General features: G+C 59.6%; 1 protein-coding gene across 1 annotated transcript; it reads right to left on the reverse strand.

Annotated features, from left to right (window-relative positions):
* Positions 1–667: 667 nt before the first annotated feature.
* On the reverse strand, positions 668–17,998 carry Atp8b3 (ATPase phospholipid transporting 8B3). The gene is made up of 25 exons (XM_060371127.1): positions 17,946–17,998; positions 17,441–17,532; positions 16,614–16,727; positions 15,733–15,831; positions 15,404–15,465; positions 14,594–14,666; positions 14,446–14,516; positions 14,069–14,151; positions 12,161–12,319; positions 11,536–11,624; positions 10,942–11,132; positions 10,607–10,843; positions 9,656–10,263; positions 9,457–9,569; positions 8,125–8,289; positions 7,926–8,037; positions 7,182–7,257; positions 6,998–7,097; positions 6,504–6,870; positions 6,197–6,420; positions 5,393–5,476; positions 4,699–4,938; positions 2,862–3,000; positions 2,577–2,704; positions 668–1,438 (listed from the first exon to the last, which is right to left on the reverse strand). Exons 1-25 carry the CDS (start codon positions 17,989–17,991, stop codon positions 869–871), a joined length of 4,242 nt encoding a protein of 1,413 aa, XP_060227110.1. The 5' UTR covers positions 17,992–17,998; the 3' UTR covers positions 668–868.
* Between the last annotated feature and the right edge of the window lie 2,785 nt (positions 17,999–20,783).

Here is a 20,783-nt window from a genome sequence, read left to right on the forward strand (position 1 = left end):
GCCTTCAGCTGACAGGCTTAAAGTAAAAGACAGAAAGTAAGAGGAGGAAAGCAGCAGGGGCGGCCACCGTCCTTAACCCTTGCTATGCTAGTTTCTTTCTATTTTGCTTTTTTTTTCCCTGCAATAAAGTATGTCCTAGTCATGCACTTTCATAGATGTGTGTGCGGGACGACTGTGGACTGGCACAGATCTGGGGGGAATGGGGCTCCACCACCCAGAAGGTAGCGAGAGAGGTAGAGGGAAGATGAGCCTGTCTCTGCCCTCTTGCATGCCAGCCAAGCTGACCCTGAGATGCAGACCACGTCAGGTCTTGCTTCTGAGATGGCTGCAATTCATCTTTCCAATCAAGGGAGGCAGCCTGGAGGAGGCAGGAGCAGGAGGGTGTTGGGATGCAGCTTAAACCAAGACGGGTGTGGGGTGAGGCCAAAGGTTAGGTAGAGCCTGATCTCCTCCTTCTCTTTCTCAAAAACAATGAAGCTTTGTGCACTTAGAAGAAAAGGGGATAAAAGCCAACAAAAAATATTTTCCTACAATTAAACTACTTGACCTTCGGGGTCAGTATTTTGAAGTTTTTTGATTTGGGTATTGTTTTATCTGGGGAGCAATGTTCCCTGGCTTCTACCAAAAGAAAAGCTGGAAAAGGAGTGAGCCCAAAGAAGCCCTGGGGCCAGAGGGACCCTGTTTTATTAAAAAAGACAAGGATGTCGCCCGATTGTGTCTCTGGACGCTGGCTGTTGAGTGGCTGTGCTCCCGCAGGGCAGGGCTCCGCAGGGCTCCAAGCACTGGAGCCTCGGTGACGCTGCTCCACCTCCGGCCTCTGCTCGCAGGTGATGGTCACGCTGCGCAATGGGCTTTTGGTCAGCTCAAGTCAGGGCTTCTCTCTGGGAACCTCCAGATGGCTGGGCGAGGCTGACCTCTTCCAGTGGGGGCCCCTCCGAGGAGAGGAGCCGACATCCAGGGCGTACTGCGACGGCACCCTGCGGCAGGCCAGGCTCTCCGACGGCGGCAGCTGAAGAGACCCCTTTAAGGAGCTTAGGGTGGGTGGCTTCTTCATGTCAGAGGAGTGGCAGTCCAGGAGCAGAGTGGCCTGTCTCTCCGCCGTAATTTGGGAGCTGATGTTGGAGTGGACCTCTTCCTGGGACCCCCGTCCAAATTGCTGAAGCCTCTTCTTGGCCAGGATGGAGAGCTTCCGTGCGTTAAATATGGATTCCTTGCGGAACGAAGGTAGGTCTTCCTCGGACGGGTTCAAGGACTCACAGGCCGTGTCTCCGCTCTGCTCGCCCATGGGCCTGCGTAGGATGGTACCCTGGGTAATGAGGCTTGCGTAGCCCTCACGGTGGGAGAAGGCGTAGCTGGACCGGCGGGCTGGGGCCCCACGACGAAGAGGCGTCACGGGTGGCTCCACAGCCATCTCTTCGCTTGGGACCGCCTCTTCCTCCTGCAGAAAGCATCGTAGCCTTAGGGTCCCCTGCGCCCCAGTCGGGGCCCCTGGGCGCTTCCCAACACTGGCCCAGTGAGCTGATGTCTGACCTGGAAGGCGATTCCGGAGCAGCAGGGCCCTTCACTAGGGACCTGCCCCCAAGCCTAAGGCCCTGAGCTCAGCCGTGGTCACCCCCAAAGTGGAAGAAGAGAACTGACTCCCAAAAGTTGTTCTCTGACCTGCACAAGCACCGCACAGCATGAACCAGGCTCCCAGCCCCTCCCCGCAGAAATAAAGAAATGTAAATTTCACAGGAGTCCTTCCTTGACTCAACCCCGGGCACACCATCAGTCTTCCCCTGAGCCCTCGCTCTGGATTTGATCTCAAAAAAACAAAATTAAAAAAAAAAAATTTTTTTTTTAAACCTGACAACCAAAACTTAGCACATTAGGGCTGGAGAAATGATTTGGCGGTTAAGGAGAGCATGGTCTGCTCTTTCAGAGAAAACAGGTTTGATTCCTAACACCCACATGGAGGCTCACAGCGTCCTGAACTCCAACTCGGTTCCAGGTGAGCCAGCGCCCCCTCTGGCCTCTGTGGGCACTGCACACACATGGTGCAGACAAAACAGCCACACATAAAAAGGAAATGAATCTAAACAAATAAATACCATTTCAGCCTCTCTTAAGGACGGTGTCTGGTGCTAAGAACATTCCGTCACCCCAAAGGAGGCCTCATTCCTAACAGAGTAACCATATCCTCGGCTCCCTTTGCCATCCAGGGATCCGCTTCCCGCCTCTGGATTCACTGGCTCCTGCCCTTTCCTGCCCACACCCACCCCGTTAGCCTCCGGGCCGGCTCTCTCCCCGGCCGCCGCGTCTCAGATCCCTCCACGCTGCGGCCCGCTGTCAGAGCCGTGCTCTTTTTGGAGGCCGAGCGCACTCCATGGATGGACGGCGGAGCCATTTCAAAGTGCTTCCGACCGTCTGGCTTGCCTGAGCTATTCCAAAGCCGCCGTCCTCCCTCCCTGGGCTCCGGAGGACACGTGGGGAAGAGCCACTGCGTCGGGGAGCACCCCGCCACTCCCAGACTTGGGGCCCCGAGGACACGGTCCCCGGACGCGGGAGGGGCTGGAGGGCTCCCATCCCCCCCTCACCTTGCGGCGCAGTTTCAAGGTGATTTCATGGATTGTGCGAAAGGCCAGGACGGGCAGCGTGTTGAGCACCACGCTGAGCGTGATCACCAGGAGGCTGGAGGGCTGGCTGAGCACGTTGTAATCAGCGACTGGGGAGGAGGCGGACGGCGCGGGGTCAGCCCCCTCCCTTCCCCCGGGCGATGCCAGGCGGTCGCCGCTGCCGCCGGCCACCCTCCTGCTACCCAGGAGGTCACCGCCTCCCGCCCACGCCCCGCCCCGCCCCGCCCCACGCGTGGCGGAGCTCACACAGAAACTGGAAGGTCTGGGGCCAGATCCTGTAGAGCAGCAGGCTCTGCGTGAGGCTTGTCATGATGACGTAGGAGCCGAGGCTCAGCGCGATGCTGAGCACACACAGGAGCGTCCAGTACTTAATGATAAGGACGACCTGGACAGCGAGCCAAGAGGTCAGCAATGGGGCACGGGAGGCAGGGTGCAGGGCCCTGGGGTCCAGGGGAGAAGTCAGCAACGGGGTGCGACATGGTGGCAGGGGAGCGCCGCCTGGGCCGGGGAGTGAATTCAGTCCCCTCATAGAAGCTGAGAGCATGGCAGCATGCATGAAGGCGCTGGCGCAGGGGCGCCTGGAGGCCCCACCCAATTAGCTCTAACCTCAATTGGGAGAACCAGTCTCAAAAACATAGAGTGGAGCCCTGGGGACATGGCTCAGGGGGTTCAGTGCTTGTTGCGTAAGCCTGAGGACCTGAGTTCAAATCCCCAGCACCCACATAAGGCTGGGTTCTGGGTGTGACGCCACACACCTGCCTTCCAGCCCACCTGCGAGCAGATGGGAGGCAAAGACAGAAGCCACAAAGCCCACGGCCACGCAGCCTGGTGGTTCTGTAACCTCTCCTCCCAGATTCATTCCATCCCGCAGAAGAAGCTCCTTCTCCAGGAGGTTAAAGAACACGGAGCAGCTCCAGAAGGTCCCTGAAAGCTGCCCGCTTCACTAGGCCCCTCCCTGCCGGGGTGAGCAATACACGCTGGAGTCCCCTCAGGAGGCAGAACTGCAACGATCCTGAGCGCAGCCAAGCCGCCCGGAAGAGCGTCAGGGCAGCCATGTCGCTCTGGAAGGACACCCTCCAGCCTGTGCGGCCAGGCATGCAATGCGCTCGGGTGCCCAGCCGTGGGAGCCGTCACCCATGCTGGCTTCAGCCACGCAGCTGTCTCAGTCATTTCTGCTCCCGTCAGTGACTCCCCCAAACTCACTGGTCCACCACACTGGACCTCCCTGCTTCAGTCTGCCGTGGGCTCCCTGTGTGGGTGAGTGAGTAGACAGGGTGTGTGTCTCCCCGGGGGAAGTCCTGTCACACAGCGGCAGATAGGAGCAAGAGCCTCCCTCAAGCAAAATCAGCATCAACTGACTTTCAGGCCCCCGTGTGGGGGGGCGGGGGGGTGCCCGTGTGCACACACCACACACACTGACGGGGTGGGATGTGGAGCTGTTTGAAGGCAGAGGCAGGTGGATCTCTGTGAGTTTGAGGCCAGCCTGCTGGTGTAAGAACAAGACTAAAGGAAGGAGGGGGGACATGCAAAGAAAAGATACAAAACAAACAAACAAACAAACAAAAAACCCAACCAGGCTTTTTAAACGGGGCGGGAGGGAGAGATGGCTGCTCTTGCAGATAACCTGAGTCCATCCAGCAGCCCTGCCAGGGGCCCACAAGCGCTTAGAACTCCAGCTCCAGGGGATCTAACGCCCTCTTCTGGCCTCAGTGGGTGCGCGCACGCGCGCGCGCGCGCGCGCGCGCGCACACACACACACAGTTGAAATGAAACAAATCTTTTTTAAGAGGGTAGAATGAGTGCTCGCTTCGGCAGCGGTACAGAGAAGATTAGCATGGACCCTGCGCAAGGATGACGTGCGGCTTTGTGGGAGGCGGGTGCAGTGGCACACACCTGTCATCCCAGCGCTCTGGGAGGTGGATCTCTGTGAGTTCGAGGCCAGCCTGGTCTACAAAGTGAGTCCAGGGACAGCCAAAGCTACACAGAGAAACCCTGTCTGGAAACGCCCTCCCTCCCACCCCCCAAAAATGCCAGTGTCGGGCAGAGGCCTCCATAGTTCCTCAGGGGTCCTGGCTTCACCTACCTCCAGGGTGATGGACAGCAGGCTAGATATTGCCACCAGAACCCCAAAGGACTGGTAGTCGTTGGAGCTGCCAGACTTGGCCATGTTTTGGCTGACCAGAACCGCTACGAAGAAGTTGATGAGGGACGTGGCGAGGCCGTGGGCAATGGCCCCAAGGAAAATGCTGTAGTTGAACAGCTCCTCTTTCTGGCCAGCCGTGTAGAGCTCTGGCATGTTCAGGCTCTTCTCAGTAGTCACGTCCTGGACAGAAGGCGGAGGCTCTGAGGGCAGTCTGGGGTGGGGGGGCAGTCTGGAGGTGGGGATTGGAAGAGACTCCCCAGAGGCTCAGCATGAGGGGACGAGCATTCAAACCAAACAACCCGATTTTCCTCCCACCAGAAAAAGAAAACACATACACACAGGGGGAAAAAAACCACCTAATGTGTGATCAAATTGTCTTTGTCCTCAGTCTCACCGTTCCAGAATGTTCCCTGGGGTCCTCTCCCAAATTCATGCCCTCTGGCGGGGTTATTCTGGGCCACAGGTAGGAGGGACAACAGAGCCTTCCTTCTGGTAATCCCTCCACATCACACAGAAGGCCAGACGGCAGAGGAGCTGGTTCACGGGAGGCAGGGCTCCCCCAGCAGAGGGACCCCCTCCCACAGACTCTCCCGGACAGAGCTCTGGAGAGACAGGTGGCCTGCCCGTCACTCACCTGCTCGAAGAGACCAATGTACAGGACTGGGAGCGTGGAATACAGCAGGTTAAAGAGGGCCAGGAACCAGCCTTCATACAGGGGCTGCAAGGGAGGAGAGCAAGTCGGCCCTCCCGCCCAGGGGCCCAGCGGCCCGCCACCAGGGAAGACGCTCAAGGCTGGCACGCTGGGGCGTACGGAACTCCTGAGGCTCTACAGCAGGTGCGGAGAATGAGCTTCCCCGGAGCTTGGTTCTGACTCAAGGAGCTGGGAGAGACCCGGAGGCCCACTCCTCTCCTTGACGCCAGGCCTAACCGAGCTGAAAACGAGCATCACAAACCCGAGCACTGCAGCTCCTGGGAGGTGATCTCCAGCCGGAGGCCAGCCTGTGCTAGCTACCATTGGTGAGTGCCCAAGCGCATACAGGAAGCCCTGGGCCCCGCCTGGCTCGGCAGCCCCGAGGCTCTGTGCGCGGCAGGCCGGCTGGCAATCCACCAGTGAGCTGCAGCCCCAGCCACTCATCTTTACGTAGTAACCTGGCCTTGCTGCTGTTCAAGACAGGGTCTCTCTGTGTGACCCTGGCTGTCCTGAACTCACTCTGTGGATCAGGCTGGCCCCCAACTCAGAGATCCACCTGCCTGTGCCTCCGGAGTGCTGGGGTCCAAGACGGAAAAGGGTGCATACCACACCTGATCCACCCAGGTGCTCCTGGACTAGCGGCAAGCCTCCTGCCTCGGCCTCCCAAGTGCTGGGATGACAGGCGTGCCACACCCAGCCTGAAACCCGGCCTCTGGCTGCCCCGGCAGTCCCCCACCCAACACACACCTGCCCAGAGAAGCCGTTGAAGAGGGAGAACCATATCTGGGTCATCATGCTGGCTGCCGTCTTGTAGAAGTAGTAACGCAGGAACTTGCAGATCCGCATGTAGGACAAGCGCCCGTGCACAAGGAGCAGCCGCTGCAGGTAGCTGAACTGGGCCAGCACGTAGTCGCTGTTCTGAACGGCCTGCATGCCCTCCTGACCAGCCAGCCCCACGCCGATGTCCGCAGCTGCAGGGGCCACGAGTCAGCCGCCCGGAGCCCAATCCCCAGGCCCCCGGCCCCAGCCGCCCCAGCCGCAGCCCGCCACCCACTCTTGATCATGTTCACGTCGTTGGCTCCGTCTCCGATGGCCAGCGTCACCACCTGCTGGTATTTCTTCACCAACGCCACCACCAGGGCCTTCTGCTTGGGCGTCACCCTGCAGCAGATGACAGCCTGGCACTTGGAGGCCAGGTCGACGAAGGCCCTCTCCCGCAGGACCTCGGGGCTCTGCTGGGTCTTGGAGTCGGCCGACTGGGCTGGGGCCACGAAGGGCCCAAAGTTTTTCCACATCTGTGAGATCCTCCGAGCCTGGAGGAAGTCTAGGCGGGTCATGCCCAGCTGCTGGGGGGCCTCATCCACCACCGCATTCTGGACCAGGGCTCGGGGCTCCTTGCGTAAGGACAGGAGCAGCTGATCCTGGGTGTCCGGGGTGGGGGGCGGAATGGGGGAGAAGGGGCTTGGGTCACTAGGCCTGCATCTCCTGGCATGTCCCCCCACCCCCCCAGGTCTCACCAGCACGGCTGCTCCTCGCCCCGACACTCACCAAGAACTCCCCATTGATAACCAAGGCCATATTGTAGTGGCTCATCATCTTGAACGCCCGCTGCTGGTAGTTTTCGTTCCAATAGTTCTCCAGCAAACGACTGTGGAGACACGGGGCGGATGGAACGGTGGCCCCTCGCCCAGCCGGGGACCCTGGGGCGGGGGCAGGGAGGTCACCCGCTTACTTGATGTCCTTGTCTTCCAGGATTATCATGTTCTCCGAGAGCAGCTGGCACGCAAATCCGATGTTCACCGCCGTCTCTGCAAATCCAGCCATGTTGCACGTGCTTCGGCTCGGGGCCAGATCCCGGAGACCCGCATCCTCACCACCCACATGCACCCGAGCCTCACCCCTTGCCTCCCACCGCTTCCTGGCTGGCTGTGATGATTGGCCTGGAGCGGCCGTGTGTCATAACGGGGCTGGCCAATCAGAGGCGGCCCCGGGGGCTTTGGCTGCTGGGCTTGGGGAGTCTGTAGGAGATGGAGATGCCTGAGGTACCCGGGAGGGAGATGGGATGGAGGCTGGAATTCTGAGACCCACCACACTTTGACTAAACACGAACATGTCAAATTTATTTGAAAGGCAGAAGCAAAATAATAATAAATTGAAAACAAAACAAAAATAAGCAAAAATTAAAACCTCAAAAATTGTCAAAGTGGACATGTCTATACAGGGATGTGAGGGGGCCCAGAACATCCCCTCAACGCTGACCCGGGGGCCAGGAGGGCACCTTAGGGCAGGTGTGTCTCCAGGGGTGTGATCGGGTCCCCACCCAGTTGCGTGATGGTCACAACGAAACTGTCCCGGGGCTCAGGGGCTGCCCGTGGCACGCGTCCCACTCCTGAGGACAGCACTGAGGGGCCCTCGGCCATCGGGACAACACCCCAGGTGCAGCAAGGATTCTGGGCCAGCGGAGCCGGGGACCCACCTGTCTTGTCCCCGGTCAGCACCCATATTTTAATGTTTCCCTTCTTGAGGCATTTGATGGTCTCAGGAACTCCGTCTTGCAGTTTGTCTTCAATGGCCGTGGCTCCCAGCAGCTGGGGGAGGCGAGCCGGGGTTCAGGTGTCAAGGCCCAGGTGCAAGGAGCCCAGCTGGCAAGGCCGCCTCCTCGTCTGCCCACCCACCTTCAGGTTCTGTTCCATCTTGTTATACACGTGCTGCAGCGCCTGGGCGCGGTTCTCCAGCAAGAGGGCGGCCTCCTGGTGCTCCGATTCCCACTCTTTGTAGGTGTCCTCCGTCACCTCCTTGTAGGCCAGACACAGGGTGCGCAGGGTCTGCTCTGCAAAGGCCTGCGGCAGCCCCAACCATCAACACCTCCTCCCCACCCTCAGGGTCCCCCCCGATCACAGCACCCTCGTGCCTCAGGACCTTTGCACTGGCAGCAATCTCTACTAACACCCATTCTTTTTTGACTTGATAGCCCAGGCTAGCCTGAGTTCCTTAGTCTCCCGCCTCAGCTCTCCAGGGCTGGAAAAGCAGCTGTGGGTATGTCCATTCCCCAGCTGCTCAGTAGGCGCTAAGGTCCTCCAGCCTACCCACCCACATAATATGTGGCAGTCTATCCAACTCGGGGTTCCCCCGCCCCGAGAACCCCTCCTAGGGCTCCTCCTCACATTGCCGTGAGGGGGTGGGGGTGGTAAACTTTCAGGTCTCCCTCTCTCAGGCCCTCAGGTAGATCTAAACACTTCACTCCTGGAGGCCAGGGGTCCAGTTGCTTCTCATGTCCCTCTATCCTGTTACAGCCCAGAAGCTTGGGCCGTGGCTGTTGGCTTATGGGGGTGCGGTGGGGTGGAAAGTCAGGCTTCGTTGGCACACTGGGTCTCCTGGGGGTGGGCGCCTCAGACAGGCTTGTGCGCTGGACCTGGGCCTCACTCTGAAGGGCCTGGGTCCCCACTCCCCATGGCAGAGAAGGGCACTTGAGAATCCTCAGCAAAGCCCTGGGACACACAGACACGCCCAGCCCTGCAGAACCAGGGACACGCCAGACAGCAGCGGACTGAGCGCAAAGAGTGTCGTGAGAGACAGCCAGGGTCCCTGGCTGTGGGGGCCGGAGACTGAGAGTCGAGGAATAAAAGAAGTTGATAACAGCCGTCACGAGGCACAAGGTCAGGCAATGTGGGAAGTGAGAAGGCTGGGTTGGCCAGACAGGGAAGACAGACCAAGGGATACAGGACAGCAGGAGAGGAGACACAGCCTCACCCCCGAGACAAGGAGACCCGCTTCCTCCACAGAGAAGAAACCTAAGAGGGTCCCAGAGCCCAGCCTGGGGAGGGGCCAAGCGAAGGGGACATCCGAGGTCAGAGCCAGCCACCCTCTGGGCATCCCTGTGTGCAGAGCTCAGTGCCTTTCAACTTCTGTGTCAGGGTGGAGAGCGGGACAGGGGGAAACACTTCAAACGCCCACACGCATGTGACTGTCGGCAGGAATGTACCCTGGCCTCTGAGCAGGGGACTCACAGCCAAGACTTCCTCCGTGGTGGCCTCTATGGCACCCTTCCTGTGAAGACGCTCCAAAATGACTGTGTCAGCACCCTTGGTGTAGAGGCAGATGGCGCCCTCTGGGTTTCGGACTGTGGGATGGGAAAGGTAAGGTCCTGGGGTCTGCCCGGCCACTGCTGCAAGGACCCGGAGTGGCGGGAAGGGGCCCGGGGCTCACCCAGCACTGACATCCGTTTGCGAACGCTGTTGAAATCCATCATGGCCAGAACCTGGTAGACCCGTTCCTCCCCCAACTCCATCAGCGTGATGGTGTCCCGGGTCCGAGACAGAAACACGTAGCCAAAGTTCCGGGCAGCGGTGACCAGGGCCTCCTCGTCAGGGGAGGCGGCCTGGTACAGCAGCTGGTCTGACAGATCGAGCAAGGAAGATGTGTGGGTGAGAAGGGGTGGCAAGCCACCTCCTCCCAGCACCTTGCCCCTTGGCGGGGGGATCTCAGGGCAGGGTCTAACTCCAGCTCCAAGGCCCTGGCAGGACCTGGGGACCAACAGGGCTTGGGCAACGGGGCGAACATCCTTCAGGCTCTTGTGTCTTGAGTCCAAGCCCAAGAGGCTGGGCTGGTGGGCCCCCGAGGGCAGGAGGCGACAAAGGGTGCCCGGCCACTCACTGTCTTTTTCCTGTACCATTACAGTGTGGCAGATGGCCAGCAGGCGCCAGAACTCCCGCACGACTGTGTCCAGCTGGCCTCGGACGGCGAATTCCAGGTCCTTATTGTAGAACTGGAATTTGCCATCAGCAAACAAGTTCCAGGCGTACGGATTCTGCTGGAGGAGGCAGGGAGCTGGATCAGGTGATCTGCCAGCAACCCCACCCAGGCCCACCCACACTGTTCCAGCCAGACAGGGTCCACAGGGCTTACCTTTAGGAGTGTCGCATGCTCATCATCTGAATCCGGGGAAAGAACCTGCTTCAGGATTCGGCTTTCCCCAGGAAGCCATACTTAGGGTCCCCCGGGCCCAGCCCCAAGTTCAGGCTTCCAGGAGACACCTGACACCATCAAGCTTGGGCCCACATGGACCCTGGTCTGTTTCTTAGTCCAGGTGTTGATCCCAAGGGTAACCTCACAAGAAGCCGTGGGGGCAGGGATGGGGCAGGGGTGGGGGGTGGCTGAGGCAGGGGCAGGGGGGTGGAGGCATCACCGTAGATGCGGCCGTTGATACAGCACTTCTTGAAGGTCATGATGTTCTGTGTCAGTGTCCCGGTCTTGTCTGAGAAGACGTACTGCACCTGGCCCAGCTGGTCATTGAGGCTGGTGCTGCGGGCCTTGGCCGGCATGTCCCGGGGCTCGTAGTACATGCTGAGGTCCCAGTTGATGAAGAAGCTGTTCCCTAAGTAGATGAACTCAGCGCTGCAAGCGGCCAAGTCCACGCGCGGGTCAGTTTGGTTGCAGCTGCCACACCCCGTGGGGAAGGGGACCCTGAGCCCCCCCCCTCCTGATGAACTCACATGATGAACATGGACATGGGGACCATGACGCTGAGCAAAATGAGGAAGCCCCAGAAAATGAAGGAGGACTCCCTGGCCTCCGAGCGCATGAACAGTACCGACAGGTAAAAATGTTTGTCTTTGAGTTCTTTCATTATGAAGGTGAAGCCCATTGTTAGCAACAAGGACGTGATCACCAGGGACATGAAGATCTGTGAGTTGGATGGAGAAGAGTAGAGGCAGGAGGACCCCAGAAGACATGGGGATCCATCGAGGGGATGCCCGGGCTAAGGGAGGGCACGAGGGAAGAGGGCTCTCTCAGGGTGCTAGGCCGGCTTTGGGGCTCTTAGCCTCTAATCCTGGCCTCTGTGTCCTGACTGTCCTCGTCAGGCTCCCAAAAAAACTAACGGAAGAATCCCAGGGTAGGCCTGTCGCCTCAGGGCTGTGCACCCACAGGAAGATGGGAGGTCAAGGTTAGCCTGGGCTATGTAGCAACAAAAACAAGCCGGAGGAACAGAATTGGATGAGGAGACAATGGGAAATCCAGGGCATCTCCAGAGAGTGGAGTTGTCACTTTGCTCCTCTGAGGCCCTACAGATGCTCTTGACTCCTTACCAGGACAACGAATTTGTTTATCAGCAGGTCCAGCTTGGTCCTCTTCAAGTGAATCTTGCCACAATTCTTCATGATCTTTGTATCTAAACCTGCAAGATTTAAACCAGTCATATACCTGTCCATCCATTCATCCATCCACCCATCCATCCATCCATCAACCCATCCATCCATCCATCCACCCATCCATCCATCCATCCATCCATCAAACCATCCATCCATCCATCCATCCATCCATCCATCCATCCATCCATCCATCAAACCATCCATCCATCCATCCATCCATCCATCCATCCATCAAACCATCAAACCATCCATCCATCCACCCATCCATCCACCCATCCACCCATCCACCCATCCACCCATCCATCCACCCATCCATCCACCCATCCATCCACCCATCCACCCATCCATCCACCCACCCACCCATCCACGTACCTTCCATCCATCTGTCCATCCAGCCATCCACCCTTCCTACCCTACACAACAACATTCCATTTTCTCAGCGATAACCATTTGACGGCACGGAGGGCCCGCCTCACATCGGCAATGACGGCAGGCACTGGGCCCCCCCGCCCGCTTCAGGGTCCTCCCTCCGCTCCCCAATCCGCACGCCCGAGCGCTGTACCAGCGTAGATGACCAAGCCGTAGCAGGTGTCCGTGTTGCGGACCTTGCAGCCTCGCAGGAGGAGGTTTCCGATGCCCAGCGGGTACTTCCTGCTGTTCCACTCCAGGCTCCCCACGAAGTGATGCATCCGGCTGTTGGGTTCCTCACAGGTCACCACACCTGCGGGGACCCAGCGAGCAGCGGCACATCACGGCCACAGCCAGGTCCCGGCCCCACAGCTCGCTGACACAGTCCTATCGCTGTCTGACATTTCTCTCGAGGCACCCGGCATTTCTCAGCCTCCTCTGAAATGCTCCAAGGTCCACCAGTCAGGGCCTCGGAGCTCTTGCATGCACTCTTCCTGCAAGCCAATCCCCCTCCTTCCTCCCACCCCTCCTCCTCCCTTGGGCTTGAATCTTGGATGGGTGTGGCTGGACTGTTCATGCCTTCAATGACATCAGTGTCTGTGTGCTCCCCCCCACAGACACCCCTGGAACCCTCATAGGCCTGCACAGAGATAATCTGCAGGAGGCAGGAAGGTAGCTCTGCTCTTTACAACTCAGTGGCCAGTCAGTGTTGGTTCAAACTTGTGGAGTCTGACGCCATATTTAAGCATGGCGTAATTTGGTGAAAGCGCATTCTGGTGGTGGCTACCTCCATCTCATGTGTACAGCAAAGCATACAGAAATCTCCCTGAAGAACAAGGCAGGCCTACATTCAAACTCCTTGGGAAGCTCAAAAAGATCAGGTCTCTAGACTGACCGATACAAAATGACAGTGCTGTGCAGGACCCAGGCTGGTCTCTGGCCACACAGCAGAGGTGCCAGCTGGTGGGCATGTCGGGCGGAGAGCTGGGGTATCACACTTCCTCCCTTGAGAGAAGGACCCCGTGTGCCTAATTCCTCAGGTTCCCCAGTGTTCCTCTGTGCCTCTGACACTCGTGCACAAGGCAGCGACCCAGGGCCTGGCCTAGCACCTGGCATATTAGCACACGCTCAGTTAGCCTGTCAGGCGGGCAGGGGAAAGTTCCGGGGCAGCATGTGTGTGAGGGCAACCTCTCTATCCTTTGGCCTCTTCCTCTAAAGGACAGGGCTGCCCCTTGCTGAAATGTCCCGTGGCCAACAAGTCAGGACCCCAAGAGACTGTCCAGGCCAAGCATCCTGGGATGTCTGGGTTCCGGGGAAAATGCTGAAGTCAGTGTCCCTGCCTGTTCTCCAAGCCTGCCCCGCCCCCGTGGGTCGCCTGCGACCTGTCGGCCCTGGGCTCTCAGGACAGCAGAAGAGCATGGGTGAGGCTACCCTCTGCCAGAGCCAAGCCTCCTCAGATTTATCTTTTCTTCATTTTGTTGATTTTTTAAGAGTGTTAAGTGCACACATCTGTGTGCAGGTGTGTGCCTGCCTGCCGGGGCCTGTGGGGCCCAGAGGCACTGGAGCACTTGAAGCCAGAGTTATAGGCCGTTGTGAGCCACTGGGAACCAAAATCAGGTCAGTCTGTGAGAGCATCGAGTGGTCCTAAACTAACTGAGCCATCTCCCCAGCCTCCTGAGTGCCAGAATTCTTGTAGGCTCTAAGGAGATTAGGGAAGCCAGCCTGGGTGCAAGGGCCAGTGGGCCGGGGTTAGGCAGAATGCATCTGTTTCTGTGGCGCTGAGAGTAAATCGCCTTCGGGATAAGACAGGAAAACAGCTGCATGTGCTTGCCGGCTGCAGCGAACTGTGAGGGCAGCGCCGGGTGGGACTCTCTGTGGCGGACAAGGAGCTGCAGGGGTGCAGGGGGTGGGGCATGGGCCGCTTTCCACGCGTGACATGGTGGAAGATACTCCGACACCACAGGCACAGGACTGCCCTGGCCTGTGCGGGACTCCACCCACCCTCCCCCTGACCCAACAAAAGGAGGCGCAGAGGCACCCGGAGCCACCTCCACTCCCTTACCGTGGAAGGAAGCCATCTTTTTCGGGCTAGTGAGTTCGAGGTGCGTGACTGTCAGAGCCTGTCTGAACTTCAGGTTGGTCTCCCTGGGGACAAGGGGGTGGCGAAAACTCATAAAAACGCAGGCGTGGACAACACCCTGAGGTGAGAAGCCATACTTCCTCCAGGCCCTTGACCGCTTTAGCTGAGCACCTACTGTGTCAGCAGAAGGATGAGGCCCAGGGAGGGAGAGGGCCAAAGGGTCAAGGCTGGGTCTGGGCCTTTCGGCCTGGGTACAGACACACTGTTGCTCTGAAGGCTGGACTGTCTGGCCCTCTCTTCAGCCCCAGGGGCGGCAGGGTTCTGCTGCCTCAGCCCCCAGGGAAGCTGTGGCTCCTTACCCATCAATGTCTGCAGTCTCCACGTAGCACAGGCTACTGGGCTCTGTGCTGGCCAGCAGAAGCAGGTCGGCCTGTGGTGGGGCAGGGAGGAGTCAGGATTGCTGAGGGAGCCTCCCCTGGGGTGCTCCTCGGCAGAGGGGGGACTCACTGGGACTATGTTGTCTTTTCTGAGACGCACCACATCGCCCACATACAGATTCTTCCATTTCTTCCACAGGAAACTGCAAGGAGGGGTGTGGCTTCGTGGCTTTCCCTCCCAACACGCCCGGCCCGCAGCCGGCCAGGGGTCACCCGGGGCCCCTGCTCCCGCTGAGCTTCCCGCAAGGCTCAGCTCAGCAGCTGCTGCCTCCGGGAAGCCTCCCTTGACCTCCCGAGGCCCCTGCCCCGCCATAGGTCCCATGTCTCCAGAACCCCCTGTCCATGTCCTTCTCAGCCTTTCCTCAAGGGGCTCCCACCAAGCCAGCTGCCAGGCCTGCATCCCAGAGCCAGCCCGCAGGCTTGCTCAGGTCCCGGTCAGACCCAACTGGGATGGGCTTAGCGTGTGTCAATCTGCCGCAAGTGTCATCTGGGGGGAAGAATGTCAGCTGAGAAGACGCCACCAGACTGGCAACCTAGGCAAGCCTGGTCGACGTGGAAGGGACCACCCACTGTGGGCGGGGCCACTTCTAGGCAAGGTGGTCCTGGTTGTGTAAGCCAGAGAAGCGGGCCCCAGGGAGCAAGCCGGTGGGTGAGCTGTGTTCCTCCGCATCAGCTCCTGCCTTGAGCTCCTGCCCCGACTTTCCTGTCTTAGACAGTACATTGTAATCTGAAATAAACCCTTTCCTCCTCAAGCTGCTTTTGGTCGTGCTACTGACCACAGAAACCAAACGAGGCCAGCGTGGAGGGTGCTGGCCCCCCGGGAGCCGCCCTCACGGGAGGCCCCGCTGTCTGTCACGCCCGCCCTGACCGCAGGCCTCACCTCTTCCCCCTCAGGATCTGACACGGCCTGTTGTTGATGACCTTATCACTCCTGTGTCGACCCTGAACCAACAGAATGAAGATCAGGGAGGGGGTCCTGCCCCCCATCCCCACCCTGCCCAGCTGTGCTGTCTCCCTGCTTCTCAGAGTGGCTCCCCAGGACAGAGAGGTGGACAGAGCGGAGGGAGTCTGCCGACGTGACTCCCAGGTGAGCGAGGAGGCCAGCACGGCCATCCCTGAGGCCCCCCGGGCTCACTCTGCTCTCTGTGGGTGGTCTGTGGACAGTCCCGGCTCCCACACCAGGGCCAGCACCATCCTAGCCGCACTCACGATATCATCCACCAGGTCACGGGTAGCCCGGATAGTGAGCAGGCAGATCAGGGGTGCGAAGAGCGTGAACCAGGGCAGCGTGGAGATCTCAGGGATGCTCTGTGGAGACGGGAGATCACAGCTTCCGCCGTCCCCCTCCTGAGACCCTCTCAGACCACAGCAGCCTTCCCTTCCGTCCTATCCCCACACTAGGAAAGCAGGCTCCTCCTCTCTCAGACCCGAGCCCTGTCTGTGTCACCTCCAGGCCACCACCTTTCCAGACCCCTTGCAGACTGCCACTGCAGACACAAGTGGGGGGTATGGCTGGCTGATTCTCCTGCGCACAGAAGGGGCTCAATACAGGTTTTGTAGCTTGATGGGTGAGATGCTGGGTGCTCCTGAGACACTGAAGCCAGAGGCACCCTGGCCTGGGGCACACCCCCAAAGCCAGGCATCAGCCAGGTGCCAGGAACTAGCCCCGTGGAGGGTGCTAGCTCCGAACCCTGAGAATCCTGTGAAGCCCTACGGCGCTGCTCCTTCCAGCTCCTGTAGCCAACATTTACTGAGCACTTGCTGAATGCAAGGGCTTAAGGTAGCATTTGCTGAGTGCCTGCTCAACACAAGGCCCCAGGACACCGTTTGCTTAATAATATATAACCCCCTCTCACTAGCCCACCTTTGGCTTTGGGCGTTTATGAAGCCCCTCCTGCCTGCCAGGGACTGGGGCGCTAGCACGCGAGGGAGGAGAGAGGGACTTTGGGCAACCCATCACACACCTGAGCACAAGAGGATGCAGTGAAAGGCTACCAGGGTGCTCAGGAGAAGACCCCAAACCCAAGGGGGCTGTTGTGCCCCTGAGGCCCCGCCCACGCCTGCCCCGCCTGCCCACTGGCCCTGCCCACCTGCAGGATGATGATGAAAAGGAAGTAGAGATTGGACACACGACTGAACTGCTCGAACAGGTTCAGAGGCAGGAAGGAGAAGAAGTTGTATTTGGCTGTGTGGATGGCGTTGCTCTAGAACGAGAGCCGTCGGGAGTCGGCGCGCGGTGCTGCGCTGCAACGGCGCGGGAGCTCCCGAGCGGCCCTGCCCACTGCACCTGGCTGCCCGGGGTCCCAGACTTGACCCCCCTAACACCTCGGCACCGACAATAGAGCACACACCACGCCAAAGCCGAAGGCCTGCAAGTCCTCGGGCCAGCAATGATGATTTGAGAACTGCAAGGCCTCCAAGCCAGCCTTCATGAGGTTCTGCTTCGTGGAGTAGAACCTCGTGAGGTCATGGAGTAAAGACACAGCAAGTGATGTGGCTGCGTCGTCCCCGGCTTGCCCCCCCCCCCATCACCCGCACTCAAGGTCACGCTGCTGAGTAAACAGTAAAATGTGTGCCGGGGGCGTGGCTAGCGGTTGCCGCCCCAACCTTGTAACCGCCCCCGAGGAGCTGGGGGAGTGGCCAGAGAGTGAAGCTCCATCCCCTCAGCCCCCCCTCCCCCAGGATTCAGGAAGCCTTTGATTACATCCTATTTCTGCAAAAATAAAGAAATTGGGCCCTGCGACGCAGACCGCTCATCCTAGGGAAGCTGAGGCAGAAGGATGCGGAGTTAAAGTGCCAGATTACCCGGTGGGATCTCATATCAAAGAAAAACTCTGAGATGGGCGGGCGGGGCCAGGGGCGGGGCGGGGCCAGGCCTCCCGGCGCCCCGCCGTCCAGGGGCAGCCCGGAGGCTCACCTTGTACTTCTTCTGCCTCCAGCACAGGAAGCCCTTCTTTTTGCACTGCTTGTGGTAGGCGCTGTCGTTGGCCTTCACCTCCCAGGTGAACTCTGCGGAGGGGGAAAGCGGGCGGCCGGAGCTGCTGGGGCTCAGCCAACGACAGCCGCCAGCGCCTGCGCCAGTGCGTCGCCCTGGAACTTGAGGGCTAATAGGCCCCCGGGGGCCCCAGGTACCGCGGGTGCCCGTCTCAAGCCAGCAATTTGGTAAACATCACGACTGGACAAGAGAGTGCAGCTGGCATGCCGGTCCCCGCACTGGGCGGCCGGTGGAGGCGCGGTGAGGGGGACGCTAAACCCCCCTCACTCAGGGAAAGGAGCCCCGGGAACTTCTCGATCACCTGATCAGAGGGCAGCCTGGGGACACAGCCCCGTTTGGGCCTGTGGCGCGGGCTGGGGGGGTTCCCCTTCGTCACCCCGCTTCTCCTCCCTCTTCACCCCGCTGTGTCCGTGGCTCGGGACCGCACCTGTGTCTTTGTCTTCTACATCCCCCTCAAGGTGGTCATCTTCCATGTTGGTGGGGCTGTGGGTTGGGAAGCAAGAGCCCTAAGTCACAACCGCCCTGTCCCACAGTCTTTCCGGGTAGCGCCTGTCACTGCCCTCAAAGACCTTGAGGTCTGCGCTCTGAAATACGGCCTCGCAGGCCAGACAGGTAATCCCGGTGCCTGGGAGGCTCAAGTAGGGAGCTCGGCTTCTAGTTCCAGCCTAATCTGGGCCGTGCAGCCAGACGCTGCCTTGCAAGAAAAACAAAGGCTGGGTGTAGCTTAGAGGAGATCTCTGTCTGTCTGTCCGTCTGTCCATCCGTCTATCCACCTATCTATCACCTTTTCATAGCCATCTCAACCCTCCTCTCTGGGCTTTCAGGATCCAGCATGACATCCCGCGTTCATGAGCTGGTCACCCGGGATGAGGGACAGCACCTCTGAGATGCTGTGGCCTCCAGCCATGGCGAGGAAGCTGCGCCTGGACCCTCCAGTCTCCTCTGCACCCTTCCTGTCCCACCTGCTCCTGCAGGGACCGACACCCACCCCACCCCCCGCCCTCAGTCCATGTTTGCTGGCTGACCCCACGGGGCTAACGGGTGTATTGTGACATCTCACAGCCTGTGTATAGGACCATGAAGACTCATTAAAATAGGTCTGGCCTGTGTGCTGACACACGCCTCTAATCCCAGTACTCGGGACACTGAAGCAGGTGGATCTCTGTGAGTTCAAGGCCCGCTTGGTCAACATAGTAAGACCCTGTGTCCAAAAAATGAAAATTAAAAAAAAAAAAAAAACAAAACAAGTCTGGCCTTTGGGACTGCTAAATGTGGTGACGTCTGTCAACCTGATAATCCTTGCAATTTTTTTTTTCTTTTTTGAGACAGGGTGAAGCTTTGCAGACCATGCTGGCCTTGAACTCATGAGTCTCCTGCCTCCTGGAGCAGCTAGGATGGACAACAGAGGTGTGTGCTCCCACACCTGGCTGGGTCTGGGACCCGGAGTCTGGCTTTGTCCCTGGGGACCACTGCAAAGCTATACAAAGCTTATCTCATCAGCGAGCATCCCCCCCCAAGGCTCTTCACCCCCCCTGCCCGAGCACTCCAACCCCCAGCTTGCCCACACGCCCACCCCCATCCACAGCCCTCTCCCTTCCCTGACGGGTGCCTTCCTCACCCTTCAGATCTCATTCGGTACTTCCCAGACCGGCCCGTTGAGATCCTGCGCCTCCTGGGGGCTTCCTGAGTAGCTGGGGTGTCCCCCATCTCGCCTCTGGTCACCTCACTTCTGGCGCTTTAACTGCCTGACTGTCTGCTGAGCCCCACACCTCCCCCGGGGGCTGGGGCTGCTGGCGGCTGAGTCACGTTCTGCCCCTGGGGCATCTTGCTGAGGCCTCCTCCTGGCTCAGCACCAGCTCTGGGTCCTGGGAGACTGGGGCCTTTTTACCTGATTATCAGCTGAGGAAAACTGAGGCTGGAGGAGCGTGTGGGAGGGGTGGGGCGGAAGAGCCTCTCTGAGGGAGCTGATATTCTAGGGGATGCTCTACCCCAGGGGTTCTCAACCTTCCTAAAGCTGCCGCCCTTTGATGAGTACGGTCCCTCCTGTTCCCAGGACCCCAGCCAGAAAATCTTTCCCTTGCTGCCTCACAACTATAATTTCACTCCTGTTAGGATCCGTAATGTCAACGTCTGTGTTTTCAGAGGGTCTTAGGCGGCCCCCGTGGAAGGCTCGTTCGACCCCACAAAGGCCCCACAGGTTGAGAACCACTTCTGTAGCCCGACTCTCTCCAAAGTTGCTCTAGGGCAGGAATACTGCCCAGTCACCAGACACCCCCGTTAGCAGTATCCCCAAGCGGCCACGACGGTAACCTCCAACTCGGTGTCCGGTTTTAGGAACCTCAAAGGGGCGCCATCTCCTGCCCCAGCGCTGACACCCCAGGCCCGAGAGACCACCGGGGCCCCGAGAGGTCACACCTGTGCCCAGGATGCACAGCTCGTGAGCGTCGGTGCTCACCTGGGAGGGCCCGGCTTGGTGGGGCCGGGCTGCCTAGGGCGGGCCGCCAGCGGCGTCCAGGGCCACCGATGTTGTGGAGCTGTTAGCCTGGTGCCAACCGGCCAGAAACGGGCAGCGCGGGCTCGGGGGCGGGGCATTGAGCAGGGGGCGGGGCCTGGAGAAGGTGGGACCCACTTGAGTTGGCGGAGGAGGTGAGGGCCCAAGCCGGGTGTTGCGGGCGGAGTCACGGCATGTGGGTGGGGTCAGGTCTTGTGGGCGTGGCCAACCTGTGTTAGGGGCCACGCTTGTGGGTGGTGCAAGAAAGGATTGTGCCAGGAATCATGGGCGGAGGCTGGGCTTCCTGGCTAGCCGGCCGGCTCGGTGGATAAAACCACGCCTCCTGGGTAGTGTCCGGTCTCGGGGCTGGAGTTAACGCCTTGTGGGCGGAGGCATGAATCCTAGGCGGGGTAGCAGGGCGGGGAAAGGAAGGGGATTTGGGCACAGGTAGGGACAGAGGAGACTTCCTGAGAGATCAGGCCAGGGGCTGGACAGGGGCCTGGAGCCTCTGGGGACGAGGTTAGGAGAATTGGGAAAGAGTAAAATCACGATCCAGGGGGCAGGGTGCGAAAGGATGGAGAGCTACAAGAGCGGGGAGAGACCCGCGGAGGTGGGTCACTGATGAGACGCTCAAGCTGACCTTACGCTTGCCATGCAGCAGAGGACAGCCTCCACCTGAGCGCTGGGATGACAGGCCTGGCCACCATGCCCAGTTTATGTAGAGCTGGTATGGAACCCAGGGTCCCAGGCCAGCACTCCATCACTGAACTACTT

Source organism: Meriones unguiculatus, chromosome 17 (assembly GCF_030254825.1).
Source record: "Meriones unguiculatus strain TT.TT164.6M chromosome 17, Bangor_MerUng_6.1, whole genome shotgun sequence".
NCBI classification, from domain to species: domain Eukaryota; kingdom Metazoa; phylum Chordata; class Mammalia; order Rodentia; family Muridae; genus Meriones; species Meriones unguiculatus.

Bases quoted from the DNA above. Each gene is read 5' to 3' on its own strand.
- Atp8b3 (XM_060371127.1), bottom strand. From the start codon at position 17,991: ATGGAAGATGACCACCTTGAGGGGGATGTAGAAGACAAAGACACAG. The intron at 16,728-17,440 runs GTGAGCCTCCGG...CTCTCGTTCTAG, and splicing joins GGAGGCAGAAGAAGTACAAG to AGCAACGCCATCCACACAGC. The intron at 14,517-14,593 runs GTGAGTCCCCCC...GCCCCACCACAG, and splicing joins GAAAAGACAACATAGTCCCA to GCCGACCTGCTTCTGCTGGC.